Source organism: Lissotriton vulgaris, unplaced genomic scaffold, assembly GCF_964263255.1.
Source record: "Lissotriton vulgaris unplaced genomic scaffold, aLisVul1.2 SCAFFOLD_2464, whole genome shotgun sequence".
In the NCBI taxonomy this organism is placed as follows: Eukaryota; Metazoa; Chordata; class Amphibia; order Caudata; family Salamandridae; genus Lissotriton; species Lissotriton vulgaris.
In genome coordinates this window covers 219,442-244,696 of record NW_028241331.1, presented here as the reverse complement: position 1 = coordinate 244,696, position 25,255 = coordinate 219,442, and the positions used below count along the sequence as shown (strand labels likewise).

Sequence of the window (25,255 nt, the reverse complement as noted above, 5' to 3'; positions counted from 1 at the left end):
TGGATTGAGATCTTAAGGCCAATGGAATAGAATTCATAAGTTTGCAGCCAAGATAGCGCATGCCTTCAATCTAGATTTATTTTTCTTGGGGAATTTTATCAGATTGGCTGATGAAGACCATAGGGACTGTTGCAGACAGTACCAGTGAACGTTTTTTCGATGATGGTGAGGACCCCTTTCATACAGAGCTTTGTGAATAATGCAGAGAGATTTGAACCTAACTCTGTCAATTAGTGGTAATCAATGAGGGTCCCGTATTTCCTTAGTGATGGAAAAAAAATGGAGGCACTTTCAAGATCAGCTGAGCTGCAGCATTTTGCAATAATTGTAAATTTGCTAAGGAGCTTTTCGTTATACCTAAATATAAAGCATTGCAATAATCAATTCTAGAAAGGATGGGAGCAACCACAATAGTTTTTTGAAGGTCCAGGGGATCAATGGAAAAACATTTCTCAGTACCTGCTAATGTAGAAACAAGAGGAAGTGATATGATTGATGTGCTCTGAAAAACTGAGCAGATCATCAAAAACCACTCCAAGATTATTTACCTCTGAGATAGGAGTAGGTAGTAGACCAAAATCTGCTGGCCAACAATTTGAATTCCGAAAATCTGTGTTTTTGCCCAAAAGAATCACCTCGATTTTGTCCATATTCAATTGTAGAAGTTCTTCAGCTTCCAAAAAGAAACCTGACTAGGTAGTGTTTCTGGTTTAAGGCTGTAAGACCCTCGTCCTCTGGAGTAGAGACAAAGATTTCAGTATCATTGACGTAGGAGACAGCCATAGGATTGAATAAACTCTAAGAGCGGAGTGATATATCAGGGCCGGCTTTAGGCATGTGCAAGCTGTGCACCTGCACAGGGCCACCAAACCCCAGGGGCCACCACGCCAATATATATCCTTAATATATTAATCATCTGAGGATGGATACTTATTTGCGTGGTGGCCCCTGGCAGGGACTTGGCGGCCTCCGGCTCTGTTCCACTTCTAAACACCCTGACCCCCTCCCCTCTTTACTGGCCTGCGCGCTCCGCCCCGCCTGCCCCCTCTTCCGGGCCCCCTACCTACGCTCCTTGCCCAGGGACACCATGAGCCTAGAGCCGGCCCTGGATATATATGTTAAATAGCGTCGGGGACAAAGAAAGAACCCTGAGGCACCCCGCAGGGAAGAGAGAAAAGTTTTGATTTAAAGCCATTCAGTTAAACCCTTTGTACTCTATTTGTTAGTTTAGAGCTGAGAAGGGCAAGAGCTGCACTGCCTATCCCGATCTTCTGAAGCCGATTGATAAGAACCTCGTGCTTAACTGTATCAAACACGACTGAGAGGTCAAGAAGAATTAGAGCGGCTCGGCTCCCCTCATCCACAATCCGTCTGAGGCCACAACTAGCGCGGCCTCTGTAGAGTGATGATGGGCTCTGAAGGTGAAGGGCTTAAGGGTAAAGGGTTCAGTGGTGAATGGTTTGAGGGTTTATGGTTGAAGGGTTTTAAGTGTGGCCAGTGAAGGAGTTATGGCTGAAATGTATAATATTTGGGGCGAAAGGGTTCAGAGATTAAGTGTTTAACAATGAAGGATTTATGGCTGAAAGGTTGAAGAGGGACTGGTTTAGGAAGTTAGGGGAGAAGAGTGAAGGATCTATGCGGTGACAGGAATATACTTGCGTTTGGTAAAGGTAATACCATTCAAAAATGAAATAAAGAACTTAACAATAACTTGCACGTAAAAAGAGTAAGGTAAATTTGGAAAAAGCTGGTGGTGGTGTTGGTGGAGATGGGCAAGAAACAAGCGGCATGCGAAAAAGTGGTTTGCATTCCAAAAATTGAATAGCATGAACCCTTCTCCAAACACTATTTAACCACTTGAACCTAATCCACAGGCATCCTGATTGTCACTTTCGTCCAACGAAAGCTGGACCAAACTACTGATTGGGCCTAAATCTTTCCTGCTTCATGAAAGACCTGCCCAATCAACTCCTCTCAATCTTTCACTCCAAAAATGGTAAATGTCAGGTTAAATTTCACAACAGAAACTCAGTATTTAGGGCCTGATTTAGAGTTCAGCAGACAGGTTACTCTGTCACAAACGTGACGGATATCCCGACCGCATATTACAAGTATATTGTATCCAATGGCACGGGATAGCCGTCATATTAATGACAGAGTAACCTGCCTGCTGAACTTTAAACCAGGCCTTTAGTTTCCTAGGATCACCACCCGAGCTGGAACATGCCCACCCATGAAACAGGACGCTCCCTTGACCAAGTGTTCTTCAAACACTACTCATCCCAACTCATCCTGGTCAGAACACCTCAAGATTGCCTTCTCATGGCACATCAATTTCAGATAGGTATCCAAATACCTTCACACAACACGTCACACTGCGTCAATTTCACCTCTCCTCCACATCCCGCCCATACTCGTGCCACAACCCCTTCTTTTTCTGTGTAAATGTCAACCGGGATAGAAGCTACAAATAACACCAGATATCTTTGCCTGGAAGAAATAACACATAATCAAAACTCTGAATTGATCTCGAACGTCCCCATGGTACCCAGGAAGATCTGAACACACGGGAAAAGAAAATTCACAAAGTCTACTGATTTTAGAAATATTTTGACAAAGTGTCAAAGCCTCCCTCTGAGCCCCTGGTGAACAATATAGTATTATGAAGTCTCTGTGCCGGGGCAGATGCTTGCAGACAAAATGCAACTCAGCTCTTCCCGTGGCCACTGATAAAGAGCTTCGCAGCACTGGCAATGAGACATGTGGGGGATGTCTTTTTTCTTTAATAAGAATACGAAGATTCAGGCACGAATCCTAAAATAACGTTTGTTTTACCTTCCATGCACTTTCAACTTTTCACTACAGGGAAACATCATTATATTTAAGCTCCTCTGCCTAGTTCATATTGCTCCGAAAAAAGGAAAAGTTAACTCTCTTGCATAAGACGAAAACAGTTGTTCTCAAAAAGTATTTCTCAAGTAAATTCATTTGTCCCAAAGAAAATGCGCTGCCTCATTTGTGTGCGTCTGAAGCAGCAGGTCTCATTCAGAGTGACGTCACAACGGAAAGCAGAGAAATTGTCATCCTAAATCCAAAGGGAACCTGTCCTCGATAATCTATTAAAAACGTTATTTATTATTTTTTTTGTTTATGGTGAACCGAGTTAAAAGGGCAACAGGGCGCATTACTTGAAACTAGATAATACAGCAAAACGTATCATAGATGTGATGAGAGAGAGGAGAAACACGACAATGAAGTTCAGAAAGTTCAAAAAACATGAGACATACAGCAACAGGCACCATGGAGGGGATAACTAGAGGCCGAAAAGCAGAGTTAGACATTGAGGTGCATTTTGAATGAATAGATGGGTCTTTGCTGTTTTTATGCAGATAACAAGTTAGGGTTGAGTATTACTTCTGAGGGTAGACCGTTCCAAGAGACTGATTTATTGGCTTGATTTTTTTTCATTGTTCTAATTTGCATCAGAAGGCTAGAATTACCTCTGGTAATTTTGATTCTCCAATGAAGTGTGGTTTGTCCTTCAGACAGACGGGAAAACTAAGATGTAAGGCTTTCAGAGGTCAATTAAACAAGCACTGGCGTTGCCAATAGGTCTCGCAGTAGGAAAGTTGGAGCTATTACAATTGCAAATAACAATGCCTTTTATTTTTGTTTTCATTTTAAAAACAATAGAGGGCTTTGTCATTTACAAAACCAATAGCTCCAACTTTCCTACTGCGAGACCTATTGTGCACTGCACAGGGTGGGTGAAAGTGGCACTGCGTGTGTGTGAGTGGCTTTGAGTGAGTGGCGTTGCGTGGGTGTAAGTGACGTTGCGTGGGTGAGTGGCGTTGCGTGGGTGAGTGGAGTTGCGTGTGTGAGTGGCGTTGCGTGTGTGAGTGGCGTTGCGTGTGTGAGTGGCGTTATGTGTGTGAGTGGCGTTGCGTGTGTGAGTGGCGTTGCGTGTGTGAGTGGCGTTGCGTGGGTGAGTGGCGTTGCGTGTGTGTGAGTGGCGTTGCGTGTGTGTGAGTGGCGTTGCGTGTGTGAGTGGCGTTGCGTGTGTGAGTGGCGTTGCATGTGTGAGTGGCGTTGCATGTGTGAGCGGCGTTGCATGTGTGAGCGGCGTTGCGTGTGTGAGCGGCGTTGCGTGTGTGAGCGGCGTTGCGTGTGTGAGCGGCGTTGCGTGTGTGAGCGGCGTTGCGTGTGTGAGCGGCGTGGCGTGGGTGAGCGGCGTGGCGTGTGTGAGTGGCGTTGCGTGTGTGAGTGGCGTTGCGTGTGTGAGTGGCGTTGCGTGTGTGAGTGGCGTTGTGTGTGTGAGTGGCGTTGCGTGGGTGAGTGGCGTTGCGTGTGTGTGAGTGGCGTTGCGTGTGTGAGTGGCGTTGCGTGTGTGAGTGGCGTTGCGTGTGTGTGAGTGGCGTTGCGTGTGTGTGAGTGGCGTTGCGTGTGTGAGTGGCGTTGCGTGTGTGAGTGGTGTTGCATGTGTGAGCGGCGTTGCATGTGTGAGCGGCGTTGCATGTGTGAGCGGCGTTGCATGTGTGAGAGGCGTTGCATGTGTGAGAGGCGTTGCGTGTGTGAGCGGCGTTGCGTGTGTGAGCGGCGTGGCGTGGGTGAGCGGCGTGGCGTGGGTGAGTGGCGTGGCGTGGGTGAGCGGCGTGGCGTGGGTGAGCGGCGTGGCGTGGGTGAGCGGCGTGGCATGTGTGAGCGGCGTTGCATGTGTGAGTGGCGTTGCGTGGATGAGTGGCGTTGCGTGGATGAGTGGCGTTGCGTGGATGAGTGGCGTTGCGTGGATGAGTGGCTTTGCGTGGATGAGTGGCGTTGCGTGGATGAGTGGCGTTGCATGGATGAGTGGCGTTGCGTGGATGAGTGGGGTTGCGTGGATGAGTGGGGTTGCGTGGATGAGTGGGGTTGCGTTGATGAGTGGCGTTGCGTGGGTGAGTTATGTTGCGTGTGTGAGTGAGTGGTGTTGCTTGGGTGAGTGGCGTTGCTTGGGTGAGTGTGGCATTGCGTGGGTGATAGTGGGCTTGCGTGGGTGTGAGTGGCGTTGCGTGTCTGAAAGTGGTGCTGTGTGTGTGAAAGTGGCACTGCGTGGGTGTGAGTGGCTTTGCGTGAGTGAATGAGTGGCGTTGCGTGGGTGAGTGTGGTGTTGCGTGGATGATAGTGGGCTTGCGTGGGTGTGAGTGGCGTTGCGTGTCTGTAAGTGTTGCTGTGTGGGTGAAAGTGGCACAGAGCCTTTGATGTGGCCTGGCGCAGGAGAAATGCTGCTGCTGCTAATTAAATATAACTAGGGTTGAAGGCATGCGGTGGAGCTGATGGCCTATTTGTGGGGCGCACGTGCTTTCTGTGGATTCTGACAGTCTGGAGTGCTGACTCTGCCGGCTCGGGTGTTTCCCATTGTCTTTTTTTCCGCCTGCTGGCGCAGAAAGAAGCCAAAACAGTAATAACATTTCACTTTGAATTACTGTCCCAGTCGAGATAAGCCCCGCTGCAGAGGATGTTTCCTGTAAGCCTTCCTCGCTTTTGTTGGCGCGTTGTTGCCTGCCTGTACGTCGTTACGATCCACGGTACGCCTTACGTAACCCAACTATTCGAAGCCCTGACGTCACAGCAATGGCGAACCAACCCAGTGTGTTTACTGAGGGGACGCCACCAAGGCTCGTAAAGAAAAACACGTGATGGATCTCTGCTTCTTAAAAGAATAGGCTCTGCCACACCTTCAGCTGAAGGCCTTTTTTAGCGATGGACGTGATAGACATAAGAAGATAATACCATGCTCTGAGAAACAAGGGAACTCCGAGACAGTTGAAATTGGAAAAAGTAGTTTTAAAGTAAAAAGAAACAAGTCAGGCCTGGGAGCGGACGGACATGTCGGCAACAACTGTTCACAAACGAACCACACGCAGGACGTGTAGGTTAACAACAACCACATCACGAAACCGAGGCCCTGCATCTGAGAATGGCTGTCCGTACACGGTCAGGTCAGAGACAGGCTTCGGGAGTGTATTTTACAAGGCTTGTGATAAGTGGACGAGAAAGGCTGGTCACCATCAGAAACCATGCAAAGGTGTTTGCGGGGAGAGAGAGGGGAGGTGCTGGTGTGGGAGGGGGGAGGTGCTGGTGTGGGAGAAGTGCTGCTAGGGCAAGGCTGTGTTTCGGGGAGAGAGAGGGGAGGTGCTGGTGTGGGAGGGGGGAGGTGCTGGTGTGGGAGGAGTGCTGCTAGGGCAAGGCTGTGTTTGCGGGGAGAGAGAGGGGAGGTGCCGGTGTGGGAGGGGGGAGTTGCTGGTGTGGGAGGAGTGCTGCTAGGGGAGGAGAAGCCTGATGCCGGATGGGGGCGGGAGAGCCTGGGAATGCGAGAGGCTGGGCTTGCATGCGATGCGCGTGCTGAACAGATGTCCGTGAGGTGTGGGAGGAGTGCCTGATGCCGGATGGGGGCGGGAGAGCCTGGGAATGCGAGAGGCTGGGCTTGCATGCGATGCGCGTGCATGTACACGTGAACTGCAAGAAAACCGCGGGGCTGAAAGCCCTTGGTTTGACTTGTGTTTTGCCGACATGAATTCTCGCTCCGCTCGATGCGCTTGCGCGCATCGATAGGTCGCGAGACCTAAAAACACACAGCATCAGTATTCGCTCTTTGGGTAATCTGCGGTCAATGGAACTGCAGTCTTCTTGGCGCTGTGCTGCCATCTATTCAGCTGTCCCCTTGACGGCAACAGGCAACTTCATTTGTAGGTACAGGTACCTCTACAGGACTTCTTCTGGAAGTACTGAACTCCACACAGTGCCTGCAGTTTCCCAGCATAACTTCTGGATGCAGCAGGAACTGTCCAGAATGCTTTGTAAAGTCGCCCTCTCCATTACTGTCAGAACAGATCATACGCATACCCTGGGGCAAAGAGTGGAGAATCTCACACCGCTGACCGTGCTCCTTTAGGATGTAACTTATATTTGCACTCTAATTCCCAAAATAATCCCGGGCACTACAACGTCTACCCTAATGGTAGTTGAGGCATTACTAAGAAACCATTTTGTGGTGATGATGCACCTTTATACTTGCCTCATCCGCTCTTCGCACAGCAGTAATTCTAGAGCATTCTAGTTGAATCACGGCCGGACTGGGAACAGCAACTAGCCCTGGCAAACTGCTCGACTGGCCCCGGTAGCGGAGGCGGGATGCTAGTCAGAAGCATTGCTCCGCTGCTCCCGCTTGTGTTACAGGGGCTGATATATCGGCACTGATGTAAAACCAGCCCCCAGTAACAAAACTGGCTCCCAGAGTTCCAAACCCGCCTCCACCCTTTCGGCCCACTGGGGAAAAGCCTGGTGCCTGCTACAGCCAGCCCGGCCCTGAGTTGAATTGTCCCCCTCTCATATAGAAAAAAAAGTCCAAGTCCTTAATCAATGTCTAATTCTCCAAAAAGAGACTGCATCTAACCTGCAAAAAGAACCCCAAAAGTTGAATGTTTACTAACAATCCCCACCCTTTTTACATTGTTACTTACTAATTGTTCATAATGCTGACAGAATTGCATCAGAATGAATGAATAAAAGATAACACATAGGGTGCTAAACACATTCAATTACCCCTAGACATTGGAAATCCGATTCTTATGGACCAAGGGAAATCGAACCGAGAAGCTTTGGGTTGTTTGATAAATGAAGAGAAATTGTATTTTGTATATTAACAAAGGAGAGAAGTGCAGTCCAAGGCAGGTGAGAACAAAGACTACCTTCCCCGTGGAGGAGATGTGAGTTTAAATCACTGTTGTCTATCAAAAAAATCTTAACCACATTACTGTTTTTAGGGAAATAACTCTAATTTTACAATTATAATATTTGGGAACCCTTTCCACTGCCAATGGGGTGAAGTCCTTGCTTTATACATGTGTTAAATGCAATAAAACATGTATTAAAAGAATGGGCATGTTTATGAGTGGTGTATATCCTCCTATGGATGCCACAAACATGCTGTTTGACTTGGAAGCCTATCACTTGTTCTCTGTCATAATCAAGTATTAAGAACAGTAAGAAGTTATTGTTTGTTTCTCTCAGGATGTTGGAGGAATATCGGGAACTCTATGAGTTACAGAGACAGCGTCTAGAGACCCGGCTGGCACAGCTGACTGAGGAGAGAGACCTCTGGAGCTCAGCCACATACAGACTGGCACAAAAGGTAAGCATAGTATACATTCAAGCCGAAAGAAGCCTGCTCCTTCACCCACCTCCTCCAAAAATCCTTTCAGTAGTGCCCAGTTTAATAATGCTTCTTCACCTCATGTGCTCGATTATATACCAGCTGTGTCCTCAAAATACTATCCCACTTTAAGGAAGGGTACATTCATTTCCGTACATTAAACAGTGCAGAGCGATTGATAGACCAGCGTGTTTTATCGCGCTACAGAACTTCTCGTACACAAACCTTTGTCCTCTTGGCTCAAGGAACGTCTGATATGCTAGTTTTTGTGGAATACAAATGTGTACCCCTTGAAGTAGGGAGCCCCTGATCAGGGTCAAAGTGGGAACCCAAAGCAGCCCTGGCAATTTTGTCAGACCCTCCCGGGAAGGTTGTCGGGGGTGGGGGCTGGTGGGCAAGTGTGAGTTCTCCTGCTTTTGTAATTGGGGGACGAAAATGCAGCACCGCTGCAAAACTGGCACCCAGTAACAAAACCTACCCCCACCACTGCAAAACCTTCCCCAACCCCTTCCAGCTTACTGGGAAACGCCGGACACCTGCTATGACCGGTCCGGCCCTGCCACTGATACACAAGCGTTTCCTCTGAAAGAAGAAAGAATCCCTGATACGACAACGTTTGCCCTTTCAGAGCAGGGCGCTCATTCAATACAAACTGTCCCCTCAAAGCATGGAGCTTCCCCTATTGCTCAGATTGGGGATCCTCTAATATACAAAATCTGGTCTTCTTTGAGTGGAGCTTTTGAAGTCTGAGACCAGAGAGCTCCTAGGTAACCCATCTTTATTGTCACTGAGAAAGAAACTTCTGATGTTTTCCATGTGTTGCCTTATCATATGGAGTGCTTGATAAATCTAACATAATCCTAATCCTTCCAGAGAAAGAATTATTGTCACATTGACTCTACTGATATACCAACTGATGACCCCTAAAGGAAGGGTTCCTAATAAAGCAAACATTTCCTCTCGGGGAAGGATTCCTGTTACACCTCCCATATCTGCCTAAATGAAAGATTATGGTTAAAAGCCCGCGTCTCTCAGAGGATGGTCTGCTGATATATCAACCCACATCCTTTCATCTAAAGGCTCTGAATACTTCCCTCCATCTTCTCTTGAGTAAGATTCCAGATGTAGCAGCCCATGCCTAAGAAGTTTTTGTGTGTTAGAAATACATAATTCTCTTTCTTATTGCATCACTGTTTGTAATAACCTATTTAATAGATGCTGCTCCCTCCCTGCATGGAGCTTAGCACATAACCAAAATTCTACATTATGCAAGTACCTTATTCAGTTTATGAAATCTTTGGGTACCTCCACCAGTGTATCACACTGCTTTTTGCTGGTGGGTGTGGGGTAACCCACTCTTCTCATCCAGGGGATACTCATCAATAGTCATAATCTATGAATAATCCCCGCCCATGTGCGGGATCCCGGAGCATATAGAAAATACATATATATATATACCTATATCCAACAAAATCGGCGAAAAAGAGACCAGCGCTAACTCAGTTACGGCGGGCCATAGCAGGGTTCGCCAACCCCCATAAATCCAACAACAATCGTCCTCGAAATGATAGACAACACGCTGAGGCCCAAAATTGCTCCTTAGTGAGGTTTTATTTAGCACAATCCACCCGACGCGTTTTGCAGCGTCCGCTGCTTGTTCACGAGTACGGGTGCCATATTCCATCAATAAAGTTATATCAAAACAATGCATCACATGAAATTCCTTTCACCACAAGTGAAAACAGACTTCTGTACATACATCGCGCTCTTAATGCGGTCAAATGAAATTCTTTTTCAATTAATGTAGAGCAAATAAAAATGTTCGTTACACTGAACGGGCATAAATCAGCTCCCTCTGCACAACAGTTCATTTCTGGTAAATAATAGCGTTGCGTTCGCTCAGTCATTAGCGGGACTCCATTTTCCATACTTGGTTGTCTATCATTTCGAGGACGACTTGTTGATATATACCTATATATATGCATATGTGAAAACATATATATATATATATAAATTGGTGACCAAGCTCCGTCCGCGGAGCGAAACGCGTCAGGGAGGGCACTTGCTCTGACATTAACAGAAATAAATTCTACACTGCTGCAGTTGATGATATTACATTAAATTATTGAGGAGAGGAGAGGAGGTCTGCGCCCGTCTGTGACCGCAGCCAGAGGCGGTCGGGTTTCTCATTTGTCATACAACAATCCTTTATTGCCATAGAGAAAACCTGTAATTGCAGGCATTTGCCAGTAGGCTGCAGTAGAGTATAAAGAAACAAAGAAAAACGGACACCTTGCCTTTAAGGCATTAGAGTAGAGGTACTGTGCCTTTAAGAACTGCAGGAGACCCCTTGCTCCCATGATGCACCACAGGTGGCAATTAGGTCAGTTCTTTTTTCCGGCTCCTTCTGAGAGGATCCTGGAACTTGAGCTCTTCAGTTTTTGTGACTAAAACTGATTTTGAAGAGATTTTTTCAGACAATTCGACGTTTTCTGTTTTCTAAAGGCTTCTTCTGCTGGTTTTGTGGACTTCCATAAATTCTTTCCAGTCAGAATGCCAGCTTTATTCAGGAAATGTCCATCCTGTGACAAGAAGATGGCACTGGCAGATCCACACTCAGTGCGTATTGTGTGTCTTCCATCCTCACACAATCTTGACAGGTGCCACCATTGCCAGAAGTTCTCCAGGCGGACCCTACGTGACAGGGAACGCATAAAACTCCACGCACTGCTGGAAAAGGACCAAAGTCATCAGGGTGGTGGCCATGGAGGCCCCAGACCACCATCTTCCAGAAAACAACATCAAAAGCGGCCACATTCCACCTCTCCCGACCCCAGAAAGAGGAAGGGAACAAGAGATTCAGGTCAACGTCGAGGTCACCTCATTGCTGTAGGCAATCGACGTCAAGACCACCATCGAGACCTCATTCAACGCCGATGGTGACTCTGACCTCATCGCTGTCAAGGCACTCGACGTTGAGAGAAAAGATTACAGGAATCAGGGAGGAGTCCCGCCGGCAGTTGGTTCCAAGGTCCAGATCGTCATCTGGAGACCGTTCATCGTCTCCAGGACTGCATATTGTGGAGATATCACCCGAGGTATCCCCCAGACCTGCAGAGGAGAGGGCCCACAGTCTGTTGCCTCGCCGTCCGCAAGGTGCAAGGTCAGGTGGCCGCAGTAGTCAGGTCTCGGATTACTCCCGCACGTATTCGCCATCCAGGACCACTCCTCGGAGAAGCACTCCGGCTGGACCCTCGAAGTCTCCCCCTAGGAGGCCAAGATTGCCTTCCAGACCAAGATCACCCTCTACACGTCGGTCTAGGTCCAGGAGTCGTCACGGCTGTCATCACGACAGACCCCATAAGAGAAGGCCCACAAGATCACCCACATGGTCTTCATCTACAAGATCTTCGGTGCGGGACTACTCCCAGACCTTCTCCTCAACTCCTCCATCACGGGTGTTGCCCAACGATGACAGATGTTCTGGGTAGCGGTGCAAAGAAACTCAACATCACTTTGCATACCCCGGTGGTTCCCACGTCTGTCATCTTTGATACCTTACATCACCGTACAGCTCCTAGACCACTTCTACCACTGGTGCCAGGATTTTTGGTACCGGCTATTGCCACCTTCCTCACCCCTGCGACGGTGGGTTCCGTTCCATCCAGAATTGCCAAAAAATGCAAGGCTCTAGCAGAGGACCCCCTGTTTCTCAGGGCTGACTCACCAGCGGACTCGGTCATTGTGGCTGCAGCCATGAAGTCCCACTCAGCTTCTGCATCATCCTCTGTCCCCCCTGAGAAGGATAGTAAACAGATGGAGTCATATGGGAGGAAGATGTGCAATACTTCAGCGTCAAACAGAGGGTTCAAACCCCTCAAGGGTCCTACCACAACCAACAAAGATCCCAGTTCCAACAAAGGCGCCCTGGAAGAGGAAGAGGCAATAACAAACAGCAGTCCACCTCTAAGCAGCCTCCCAAGCCTTGAGTCGTTGCTTCCTCTGCAACTGTTCGCCACTCCGGTGGGAGGGAGTGTAGCTTTTCACCTGGAAGAGTGGGAAACCATAACAAGAGACAAATGGGTGGTGAATATCGTGCAGCATGGTAACTTGCTGAGGTTCAAGTCTCCTCCTCCGCAAGTGCCCCCCCAATTCAAGCGTCTTCCTCATATTCAAAGTCAGATGTTAAAGGACAAAGTATCTATCCTTCTGGCAAAGAAGGCCATAGAGGAGGTCCCGCCCCTACAAAGAAATCAGGGGGTGTATTTCCGCTATTTCCTAGTCCAAAAGTGAGGAGTAGCCAAAGAGTATAGACCTATCCTCGACCTGCGCCTGCTGAACAGGTTTAATAGAAAGGAGAAATTTCGTATGCTAGCCCTGCATCAGATCTTTCCGCACCTTCACCAGGGAGACTGGATGTGTGCCATCGACCTGCAGGACGCCTATTTTCATATACCTGTCTCAGTGAAGCATCGCAAATTTCTCCGGTTCCAGATCTCTTGTCACCACTATCAGTATCGAATGCTTCAGTTCTGCCTCAAATCCCCCCGCAGACATTCTCCAAGTGCATGGCAGTGGTGGCTGCCTTCCTCCGCAGACGGAAGATATTAGTCTACCCATACCTAGACGACTGGCTCCTGAAAAGCTCCACACCTACTCTACTTCAGAGCCATCTCACATACTACCTCAACCTGATGCACTCCTTGGGGTTGCAAGTCAACTACAAAAAGTTGGTCATCAACCCCACCCAACGAATACACTTCCTGGGCGCCTCCCTGGACTCCGAAGAGGCAAGCGTGTGTCCTTCGGAGGAGAGGTTGTCATCTATGCTTCTGAAGTGCTGCACCCTTCTCGACACCCAAAGTCCTACTGCCAGACAAGTGTCGTCCTACTGGGATCGATGGCCTTGTGCATCTACATTGTACCCAATGCACGCCTTCACATGCGACCTCTGCAGCAGGTACTTGAGGATCAATGGTCTCAGAGGTCAGGTCACTGGGAAGATCGTGTCTCTCTCTCCACCAACTTGCCAGAGACCCCATCAGATGGTGGATGAAGCGCTCTCACCTGCTTCAAGGGGTTCCATTTCATCAGTCGCCTCCAACGCAGACAGTGGTCACAGATGCCTCAATGCAAGGCTGGGGAGCTCATATTGACCAGCTTCAGGTACAAGGTCTCTGGTCCAAGACAGAAAGAAGCTACCATATCAACTTCTTTGAGCTACGGGCGATCGATCTGGTGCTCAAGTCCCTGTACCCATCTCTTCAGTCCAGCCACATTCAAGTTCAGACAGACAACACAACAAAGATGTTCTATATGAACAAACAAGGAGGCACTAGGTCACAAGTTCTGTCTCTGGAAGCTCAATCCATTTGGCGGTGGCTTCTTGCGAGAGGTCTCTCCATTGTTGCAGTTCACCTTCCAGGGACCCTGAATGTTCAGGCAGACGGTCTAAGCAGAGACTTCGTAGAAGCGCACGACTGGGTGCTCAACAAAGATGTCGTCCAGGAGGTGTTTCGGCAATGGGGAGTGCCAGACATCGATCTGTTTGCAGACGCGGCAAACACGAAATGCCCCGTATTTGCGTCACGATTCCCCCAGCAGGGATCACAGGGGTATGCACTTTTGATCAGCTGGTCGCAGACATTGCTGTACGCTTTTCCTCCACCCCCTCTGATCCCGGCGGTGATACAGAAGTTCTACAGGACCAACACCAGAATGATCCAAATGTGGCCACGCCAGTGGTGGTACCCGGTTCTCCTCCAATTGTCAGAGGTTCCTCACCGGAGGCTACCATGCCGCCCGGACTTACTGACCAAGGACGAGGGGAGGGTGTTTCATCCCAACCTTCCCTCCCATTCGATTGACGGCATGGCTCCTGAGGTCATCCAGTATGGCCACCTAGACCTTTCGGCTGACTGCATGATCATACTTAGAGAAGCGAAGAGACCCTCCACCAGAAAGTATTATGCTTTCAAGTGGAAGAGGTTTTACATTTGGTGTAAGGACAATGCTTTCGATCCAATTCAAGGTCAGGAGCAGGTGATTCTCCCATACTTGTTACACTTGGCAAGGTCAGGCCTGAAGTACCCCACCATCAGGGTTCACTTAGCTGCTATCACAGCGTACAGGAAGTCTCCTTCCCAGACCTCATTCTACCTTATACCTGTGGTCAAAGATTTCCTAGAGGGGCTTAAGAAGGTGTTTCCACCAGTGAGGTCCCCTTCTCCTCCCTGGGAGCTTAACATCGTACTTACCAAATTGATGGGTGCTCCTTTCGAGCCTATTCATAATGCGTCTTTGCAGCACTTGACCTGGAAAGCTGCCTTCTTGGTAGCCATCACCTCAGCTCGCAGGGTGAGTGAAATTCAGGCTCTGTGCTGCAAGGAGCCTTATACGTTTTTTCATGCCAATAGAGTGGTGCTACGAACTCATCCAGGCTTCCTGTCCAAGGTGGTCTCGGATTTCCACATCAATCAGACCATCACACTACCTACTTTCTTCCCTCAACCAACCACTCCCCCGGAGAGATCTTTACACTCCCTAGATCTCTGTAGGGTTTTGAAATTTTACCTGGCTAAGACTCTTCCACTTAGAAAGTCTGACCAGCTCTTTGTCAATTATGGTTCAACTAATACCGGTCTGACAGTTTCAAAAAGGTCTATCTCTAGATGGATCGTCTCATGTATAGCTTTGTCATATCAGCTAGCTAACAAGGCTTTGCAGGGCAGACCATTTGCACATTCCACCAGAGAGAAAGCTTCTACCACAGCTCTCCTTCGCAACTTTCCGATATCTGAGATTTGCAAGGCGGCTACATGGCGCTCAGTACATACCTTTACCCGCTATTACTGCCTAGATTCAGATGCCCAGGCCGATGCCCAGATGGGGCAGGCCTCTTTGAGGAATTTCTTTGCAATTTGAATGTGATGCTTATTCATGTTGTATATATTTGTTGCTCGACCGCAAGACTTTGGGTATAGGCTTTCTACTCTATTCATAGATTATGACTATTGATGAGTATCCCCTGGATGAGCAGGATTAGTTACTTACCTGTAATCTTAGTTCTCATCCATGGGTATACTTCATTGTATGATGATTGCGTATCTACTCAGGTGCTTATGCACCTCCAAAAAGTACTGACCTAACTGCCACCTGTGGTGCATCATGAGAGCAAGGGGTCTCCTGCAGGTCTTAAAGGCACGGTACCTCTACTCTATTGTCTTAAGGGCAAGGTGTCAGTTTTTCTTTGTTTCTTTATACTCTATCGCAGCCTACTGGCAAATGCCTGCAATTACAGGTTTTCTCTATGGCAATAAAGCCATATGACAAATGTTTACTGCTCTCTTTCTTCCTTAGGAGTTGGGAGAGTATAGGTGCTACAATGCAAACCTATGTAATTTCAGCATTTTGGTCATTGTGGAAATGTTTTAGGAGATATATATATATATATATATATATATATATATACAGCTTCGGCATGACGCGTTTCGTCATAAGTGACTTTCTCAAATGCCTGCCAACATCACAGCTTCGCGCCAGTACACAGTTAATAAACACCCACTTATTCTACCATTGGTGGTTGTCCCTGGGGGCAGGATTAGAGTCTCACAGGATACTGTAGCCACGTCGGCAGACTACAGATCCCAGCATGCACCTCTCACTGCATGCTGGATGAGGCGCTCCTCTCGTGTCACAGTGTCCATCTTTGGGATCCAGGGAAATTTCAAGAACGTGGTGCTGTGTTCTGGCCAGCTGCGTTGCAGAGTCGAAATCACCCGCTGGGTCCCCAGGACGCCTCAACCGCAATTGTCCACATGTGGGCAGGTCTGAAACCTCAGAAACAGTGGCCCTTGGTTTCTCCGTGAAAGTTCACAGACTGCAACTGCAGCGGCACTGTTCAGATGCGGGTGCGGTGGGTTAGAGTGCTCCAGTACCCTGGAAAAGTAACTGCCACAAAGTTCCCTTGTTCACTCTTTCCACTTCATGAGGCGGGACCCTCCAGCGCGTCTCGGGCTGGCGCGCAAATTATGCCACACAGGATTCAAGCCGAAGGAAGAATCGGAGGGACACAGCGGGGATCCAGGTAGGTGATTTATTCCTCAAACAGCTTCGGCATGACGCGTTTCGTCATAAGTCACTTTCTCAAATGCCTGCCAACATCACAGCTTCGCGCCAGTACACAGCTAATAAACACCCACTTGTTCTACCATTGGTGGTTGTCCCTGGGGGCAGGATTAGAGTCTCACAGAATACTGTAGCCGCGTCGGCGGACTACAGATCCCAGCATGCATATATATATATATATATGTTTTCACATATGCATATATAGGCATATATATGTATTTTCTATATGCTTCGGGATCCCGCATATGGGCCGGGATTATTCATAGATTATGACTATGATGAGTATACCCTGGATGAGAACTAGGATTACATGTAAGTAGCTAATCCTTCTCCAGCATTAAGCCTCAGTAGGCAAACATGATCAGTCAATATTTCTGTTGCTGAGTTGTCCACCCTCTATGTTCTTTGTGTCCAACAGTTTTTAGCCCATCCTTTCCTTTTGAGATTATGGACCTTAAATCCCAGCTGCAGTTAAAGCACATAAGTGTGCATACCACGCATTGCAGCTAACCGGTGTTGTTGGGTGGATCTTCTGTGAATGTATGAAAGTTGTCAATGCTGAAGGTCTGTAGTTACAGATAAGTGGCTTGTCTCCTCCAGTAGTAAACGCTCATTGATTCCTTTGCTCTTCAACGTGGGAACTTGTTTGGTGAGGTGGACAGGATTCGTTCCTTGCAAAAGCGTAATCAGAGTGCTTTGTAGTGCTTCCTCCCATGTCTAAATAGTTTGCTAATGGGTAAAAAGATTTCCAGTGTGTCTGGTATATTTATCTCTTGTGGCTTTTACAGTCATTTTTCCTAGAAGTAACAAAGCATTTCATCATACAATCCATCTGGCCTCATTCTACTTAGAAAAGGGGTGCCCTTTCAGTTTACATCAGCCTGACAAAGGAGAGCATGTGAACCAATGAAAGGTTCCACACTGGTAACCTAGAGTCAAGTATATGACTGTTTATGTTTTCTTTAAATAGAACTGCCTGCAATTTGGCCTGAGTAACTTTTCCATGCCCTTTGTATTTCATTCTGGCCCAGGTTTCTGCATATCACGCTGCATCTCTTTCTTCCCTTTTCTGTATACACTATCTCTGTCCACTATATTCACATTCTCCTTCTCCACCGCACTCTGCGCCTATTCAGTTTCATATTTTCCAAAGCTGCCCTCTTCCACCATTAATGTTGATTTGTTGTTCTAAATGACATAGAGTGTCTGACACGTTTATGATCTTTCCTTTTTTACTCTATCCTCTTTTTCGCAGGTGATTGAGGAGAACAAACTCCACCTTGCTCAAAGACTGTACATGAGCGAGAAAGCCTGGACCAAAGCTGTGAGGCATTTCACTGTCTTCATTGCATCCAAGGTACTGTTCGAATCCGGGGTGAAGTTACCCATGGGTGGTCTCTGCCTTTCCATCGATATATATCTCATAACCACGCCCATGTAAGCTTAGAGTCTTGGGGTGCAGCATAAATTATGTAAACTAGATTAGGGAATTCTGGGTATTTCCCTGCCTTTTTGTTGAGCGCCTCAACTTCTCACAAGACATATTTATAACACAAGCAGCAAACAAAATCTGCCCATCTCAAATGTCATATGTCATAGTCAACGATAGCAACTCTGTAGTTATGGTTTAACCCATGAGTCCCTAGGAAAAGCATTGTTGTGGATCACTAATAACTTTAGCCTTGTTAGACGGATCAATATGAAACTTTTCTCAAAAAGTAATTTCACGCATACACATTAGAATTTGGAAATATTTGTGCACATTGGTCAAGGAGGGGGAAAGATACTGGGTAGTTGTACTTGTTTTCTCAAATTTCCATAGCAGTGAAGTGAAGATAGCTAAAAAACTGATTTTTCAAAAGAAACAAAGGGGAAGGGGGCCCAGCTGCCCCCCTCCTTGAGCCTACTTAGGCCCTGGGGATCCCATCCTCTGGGGACAAAATGTCAAAAAAAGGGAGGAGGCTATGACAGTAATTAAAAGGGAGGGGAGCCATGTGACATATTTAAGATCGACCCACCTGTAAATTAGGCAGACGGATCAAGATTTTGGCGGAGACGATACTCCTTCGCAGTTGTGATGGAATATCCTTTCTGCCAAACCCTAAATAAACATATAATATAAAGCACATAAAAGGTTGCATCTTCATTATCATCCTATATTGGTATCTTGGGGATTCTAGTGACTTTCATATCACTCGAATTTCAGCCTTGCAGTTTATGATGTCACAAGAACCTTGCAATAAATAAATAGCATATTATACTCTATGCATCTGCATACGTGTTCTGGTGGATGCTTCTAACCACAGATTCCTCACTTTTTGTATATTCCTCCAAGCAACAGACTGGATCCAGAAATTCTCATGCAGTACCCCTGTATGTCGATTAGGGACGTCATACTGCTCCGCATCAAAGACATTCCACACTGGAAGTGACTTGTGGAGCCACATATAAGCGCCACGCAAGGCTGCTGACATCAGTTCCATTCTTTCTGCGCCACTAGACTTGGATCCAGAGCAACCTCTCTTTTCTTCATGAGACAACATTTCCTAAAGTTAACATTGAATACCAGTGTGCAAGGGACAGAGTCAACCCCTTAAACTTAAAGCTACATGGTTCAAACCTTTTAGGGACTGCGTTACAACAAATGTCTGTGACAGATCCTCTCCAGAGTTTTCTTTGGTGGTTGGTGTCGGACCACAACTCCAAGGTCTGCAGCAACTGCTCCCTGATACCTCGCTCTTCATTGACACCGCAGCAAAGCCAAGAGTTTCAAGAAGCTATGTTGCGTCTCTTCAGCATGCTACTAGCTCCCTTTGGCGCACCTTCAGACAGGAAGAACCTGCAAAGTCCTTTTACTGGAACTCCACAGGTATATCCACCCACGGCACCAGGTGGAACCTCTGAACCCAATTTGTGTCCTTCACCGGCTTTGATGCTAACATCGTTCTTAGCACCACAAGCCATGCCCGAGCATTGATGCGGATGTTATCAACGTCAAACGACATAGAGTAACCAGTGATGTGCACCTCCGGCTGTCCTGAGTCTTCTTCGATTTCAGTCAAGGCCATGCCCTGATCCCACTTGATCACAGCCTTTCTACAGCCGATTGAAATTTGACACTTTACCCCTGCCTCATATATCCATGATCATTTCGGCACACACTCTCGTAATGGCCGCTGTGATGAAGGGGATGAGTTTGCACAACCATTAACTGAGGAAAACACATATGAAGAGCTGCAAATGTCATGGGAATGAGCGCGTCTCCAGACACTGGTCTGGTCTCTCCACTTGGGCAAGCTGCTGAGGAAAGTGATTCCTTTTTAGTCGTGATGTGAAGGGATTTTGAGGTCCTTCACTTCTAATTGACTATTCTGGAGGTGAAATACAAAGTTCTCACTGAAGTCCGCCAACCCAGACAGACCACTACTGAGTCTCTGCTGCTTTTTAATGAGGCCCTCACAAACACCCTCCTTGGGACATGGACAAAGCCATATTCTGGCCCACCGGTAAATATGCAGATTGCGGGGCACCACAATCCTGCCCCAGGTAACCCCGCTTTTCTAACACCGCACCTAACCCCAAACTTTTAGTGGGACAGGCATCCTCAAAGAGGGTCAATCCAAATCTCTCCCTACCACCATTCTGGATATAGAATCCAGAAAAGTGCCTTGAAACATTTTGAAAACAAAAGTTCTCCTCCACCAGTCTGGCATTGAGATAAGTTAACACCAGCTGCCTACTGGACCGATACAGTCATATCCTTTGGGAATAGATGTATGACATTACAATGCATGCCTTTACCATACATGCCTTTTCTTTGCAGCTTTTATCACGCATGACTTTACCATGCTGATGCCTTTTAATTTAATATTTAATTTTATATATTTGTTTTTTTAGGGGAAAAGCCCCACAAATGCTGAACACATTTTATTCAATTTAGCACCGACACAAGCATTGTCAATGAAGCATATTGTTTCAAAGATAGATATTTCCCCTGTAACCTTCACCCTCGCACCGCCAGAGCTATGCGTACACCATTGTGAAATGTTAATGTTCAATTGGTGTTTCTTTCAGTGCCTCCTCCTCCTCCTCCTCCTCCACCCTCCCCTGCGATATTTGGTCATCTCCAAATGTCAGAATTTCTTCTTCCAGTAATAAAGTAGGGCTTATTGCTTTTTCAAGAGGACCCCTCTATATCAAGCCCAGACAGCCCAGTTTTGGTAGTGTTTTGTGGACAACTTCTGGCTACATAGACAGGGATTTCGAGGCTCATGGATCTATCCAGGCCAGTCTTCCATCCTTCTAATCTAGGGGATCCCTCGCACTTCCACACCTTGGCTTTGTCCCTTTTAACCACTGCCAGTCCAAGTCATATCAGCACCACCTGATATCTGTTATAGTCCGTGTCGATGGTAATGTGTAATGCGAATTTGGGATCTCTGGGTAGTCGCCACCCCATTATCTGACTCAAACAACCAAGCACTCCGTCTGTGAAGGGCGTTAACCTCTCACATGCCCAGACTGTGTGAGTAAAGTTCCCCGGTTCCCGCCACATCGCAGGTACTGCCCTATTTTCCACAGACTTTTCCAGGGTGAAGTATACTCTATGGAGGTATTTGAGCTAGATCGAATGTGGTAGCTGAAGCACTTACAAGACAGGATGTCTAGCACCATACCCATAAGAGTGCTAATTCTTTCCAAAATCTACTTACTATATCCCAGAGGCATTGCTCCTCTGATGAGCCCTTCTCAGTGGTAGTGAGGGGTCGAATCTAGGATAACCTACTGATGGTCTACCAGTAAGGACCATTATTAGGTAGCCTACTTCCAGAACAGGATGGTTAAATAAAAAGGGGTGACCCTGTGTCCCTCAGATCCTGGGTAATCGTGGTTAAGCAGTACTTCTTCCACTCACGGGCGGATTGTCGTACCCGATCGTTGCGGAGAAGCTCGCTTCGTCATCCCTCCCTATTCTTAGGGTTTGACCCACCGGCTACCCTTCAGGCTGAGATACTTTCCTCCTGTTCCACATACTGTCCCCTCCCCCCACCTTTCATGATAAAGACCAGCTGCGACTACCAACTGGGGCGCACTAGGGTCGAAACGTCAATGCTCACCTTTGGTCCAGATACTTCTGGAGCCTATACATGAACTTTATGTTTGCTTGGAGATGAAACCAAACTCTGGCCAATCTAATCCTTGTATATAACTTGTATATATATGTTATTGTATTGCACTGTATATGACTTGATGCACTGAACACTTTATTCACCAGTTGTCACACTCTTCATACTTGTGATTGACGGTCGTACTATCATTTTCTGAAATCAAATGTCGTCACTGAATGAATTAATTCAGTTGTAACTTCAGTCATTTTTGATCTCAATAATATAAAGTATCACTTGAAATCATTCTTTTGTCACACAGAAATTACTCATTGTGTTCTTGTTTCAGAGAGGTTGATTACACGTTTTATTGAGCATTTACAGCCTTTGTCACAGCAATTGTCTTTACCCAACAGAACCACCATTGTATTTAACTACTTCCAGAACAGTTTCAAAGAAAATATATTAAAGTCAAATAATGGACTCACAGCAAATTATTAGAATAAATGAGTTATTGTATTAGAGATTCAACGCGTCATGGTGTCAGATGGTCTCTTGCCATGTATCTCGGACTCTTTGTACATGGGGCGTACACATTTTGATCATTATCCTCATGTCTTGGAGCTCCAATGGGAGGTGGAATCACCACCGATTCCTATATGGCATCTCCAACCGGACGTTCTCCTTGATGCCCCATTCCGCGACTCATTGGCCACTGCTGTAGCACAATATTTTGAAGATAACGATGGTACATCAACCTCGGCGCTGGTGGAATGGGCCGCCCTCAAGGTGTGACCAGAGGGCATTGTCTGGGGACGCAAGCGGGCATGTGTAGGCAACTAGAAAAAGACCTCAGTGGTTTGGAACGGAGACTGGCCACGGGTGAACAGACTTCCGTAGATGGTGCTCAGGAACAGTTGGACTGCCACAGAGAGGAACATGCACGGTTGCTAGAACCGCTGCGTTGCCTCATGTACGTGGGACACTCAGCATGATCGCATCACATGGGCGACAAAGTGGGCAGGCTCCTCACATGGCTTATCCGCCAGAGCGAGCCATCAGCACCGATAGCATCGGTAAAACTGGCCACCGGAGATATCGCTCACACCCAACGGAGCCTACATAGTGCGTTTGTAACGCACTATCGTGACCTGTATAATTTGCATGTGCAGGTTACATCTTTAGAGTTACAGGATTATCTAGTAGACATCATTCTGCCAAAACTCACACGCACCCAAAGTGATGAGTTAAACGTTTCCCTTAACCCTGAGGAAATCCAAGATAGTATTTTCTCATTGTCTAATGGGAAGTTGCCGGGTCCAGATGGTCTGCCGGCCGAATTATACAAGGCATATGCACACATCTTGGTACCGCACTTATTAAGGGTGTACGAGACGGCATTGGATGACTCCACCCTCTCTACTACACAAAATGAAGCCCTGCTTGTACCTCTCCTCCAGCCTGATAAAAACCCGGAGCTTCTGGGCTCCTCTAGGCTTCTTGCGTTCCTCAACACAGATTACAAGATATTTGCATCATTATTGGCCAGACGCCTTTCGCCATTAGTGAAAACATAGGTTCTCCCCGACCAAAGTGGCTTTGTCCTTGCAAGGTGCACTTCACTCAATATACGAAGGTTCTTTAGAGTCCAACAGTATGCAGCACACAGCTGGCCCCGATCAGGATTATCATGCAATATGGATGTGATGTTCTGCCCATCTTGCATAGCGTATATCTAGTGTAGTAGGTGCAATGTAGGATTTTAAGCTGTATTAGCCTGAGTCGCGAGGGTATGCCCACCTCTCTTGGTGAGGCCAGTGCTTCCTGCCACTCTGTGTCATCAAGTGCGCCTAAGTCGCGGGTCCATTTGTTCCTGAGTGATACCTTGGGATCCGGGAGGATATTAACTAATTTTCGATAAGTGAATGATTTAGCCCGCTTTTGCATGTAGTCGGTCAGCAGCCTGTCCTCCAAGGGGGAAGCCTCAGGCACCTCAGTCCCATGCGGTATGGCCACGAGCAGTGTGTGTTTATTCTGTATGTAGCGAAAAATTTCTGAGGGTGCAAGTTCGTACTGTTGCTGGAGCTGTTAAAATGTGACTACGTCCCCCTTAGACCACATGTCACCTACCGTGGAAATGCCTATGGTGTCTCATTGCTCAAAGCCCTTGCTGTTCCGAAGTCGCCCCAACTGTTTAGTGTCCAAGAGAGGAATAAGTTGGGTAAATACCCCCTGCCGGCCCAATTTTGCCTGTGCTGCATGCCATATGGTGACTGTGTGTTTTGTGGGCCCTTTTAGCGTAGAGGTAAGTCCCTTATTGTAAAGTGCAGGGAGCATATTTCCTAGTCCCAAGAGAAACCTGTCCGCTCTGTATGCGGGGTCTGCCTGTGGGACATGTATCCACTGGTTAATGAACTTTAGTTGAGCCGCCAAATAATACAGTTGTATATTTGGGAGTGCTATCCCACCATCATACCACCCACGGGTCAGGTTATTCTGTCCTATGCGTTACCCCATAACAAGGTGGATACCTGGGCAGCGATCTTCTTGAAATATCCTGGGGATGCGGGGAACGGCGTGTTCTCTAGCGCGTATAGAAACCGGGAAAACGCCATCATTTTAAAAAGTGCAGCTTTTCCCAGCAATGTCAGTGGTAACGATTCCCAGTGTATCATCTCTTTAGACACTCCAGTGGGGGCACAGGATTTCTTGAGAAGAAGTCATCTGGATTTGCTGTAATGTATATGCCTAGATATTTAAAAGTATTGTCCGTGACCTGGAGCAGACAGTCAGCAGGGAGTTGTGGTGGGGGGCTGTGTAATATGTACATAACACATTTGGACCAGTTTATGGTGTACCCCAATGCCCTTCCAAAATTCTCACAGATATTAAGGAGAACCAGTATTGAGCGCCTGGGGGAGGCCAAGTATACTAATACATCATCCGCTTACAGGGAGATGCGGTCTTCCCACCTTTCTGTCCACCTGAGGCCCCTTATCATTAGCTCCCATCTGATCCACGCCGAAAGTGGCTCCAGCACCAGGGCAAAGAGCAGTGGAGACAGGGGACAGCCCTGGCGTGTCCCTCTTGCAAGTGGAGAGTCATCAGAAATATGCCCGTTGGCCGTAACATGTGCTATTGGTTTAGTGTACAGGAGGTGTATCCACGCGCCAAACCTGGGGCCGAAGCCCAGATGGGGAAGCACTGTGAACAAGAAGGGCCACTCAACCCTATCGAAAGCCATCCTCGCATTTAAGAATAGCACAACAGCTGGCTCTTGTAGATACGGTATTTGGGCCATTACCCCATGTAAGCGCCTCAGGGTCAGTGCCGTATTTCTGCCCGGCATAAACCCAGACTGGTCCGGATGTATTAGGGTCGTAAGATGCGGTGTTAGCCTGATGGCCAATAATTTCGCGAGGATTTTAGCTTCTGCGTTTATCAGCGATATCGGGCCGTAAGAGGTACATTCCACCGTAGGTTGCCCTGGTTTAGGAATTGCCACTATAGTAGATAATCTCTGATCGAGCGGCAATTCACCCTTCTCCAGGCTATCGGAGTAGATGCGAAGTAGGTGTGGGGCAATAGTGCCCGCCGTTTTCTTGTATAGCTCAATAGGCATACCATTCGGTCCTACCGCTTTGCCTGATTGTAATGATCGGAACGTGACTTGTAGTTCTTCCACCGTGAGGTCCGCCTCTAGCTCTAGGGCCGCCTCCGGGAGGAACCTGGGCATTGCTATGTCTTTAATAGAGCTCAATGCATCCGCCATTGTCATAGTGGATGATGAGGTATATACTTTCTGGAAGTGTTGTGCTTGTGTTTGGACTATCGC

At 47.3% G+C, this 25,255-nt stretch overlaps 1 protein-coding gene across 1 annotated transcript in view; it reads left to right on the top strand.

Annotated features, from left to right (window-relative positions):
* LOC147671992 (axonemal dynein light chain domain-containing protein 1-like) overlaps positions 1 to 25,255 on the top strand; it is a gene marked incomplete at its 3' end in the record, with an annotated part of 350,388 nt that overhangs the window by 115,405 nt on the left and 209,728 nt on the right. Inside the window, exons 10-11 of the mRNA XM_086948070.1 lie at positions 8,047 to 8,167; positions 17,571 to 17,672. Coding sequence (XP_086804196.1) covers positions 8,047 to 8,167; positions 17,571 to 17,672 — 223 coding nt within the window. The remainder of the gene's footprint in view (positions 1 to 8,046; positions 8,168 to 17,570; positions 17,673 to 25,255) is intronic.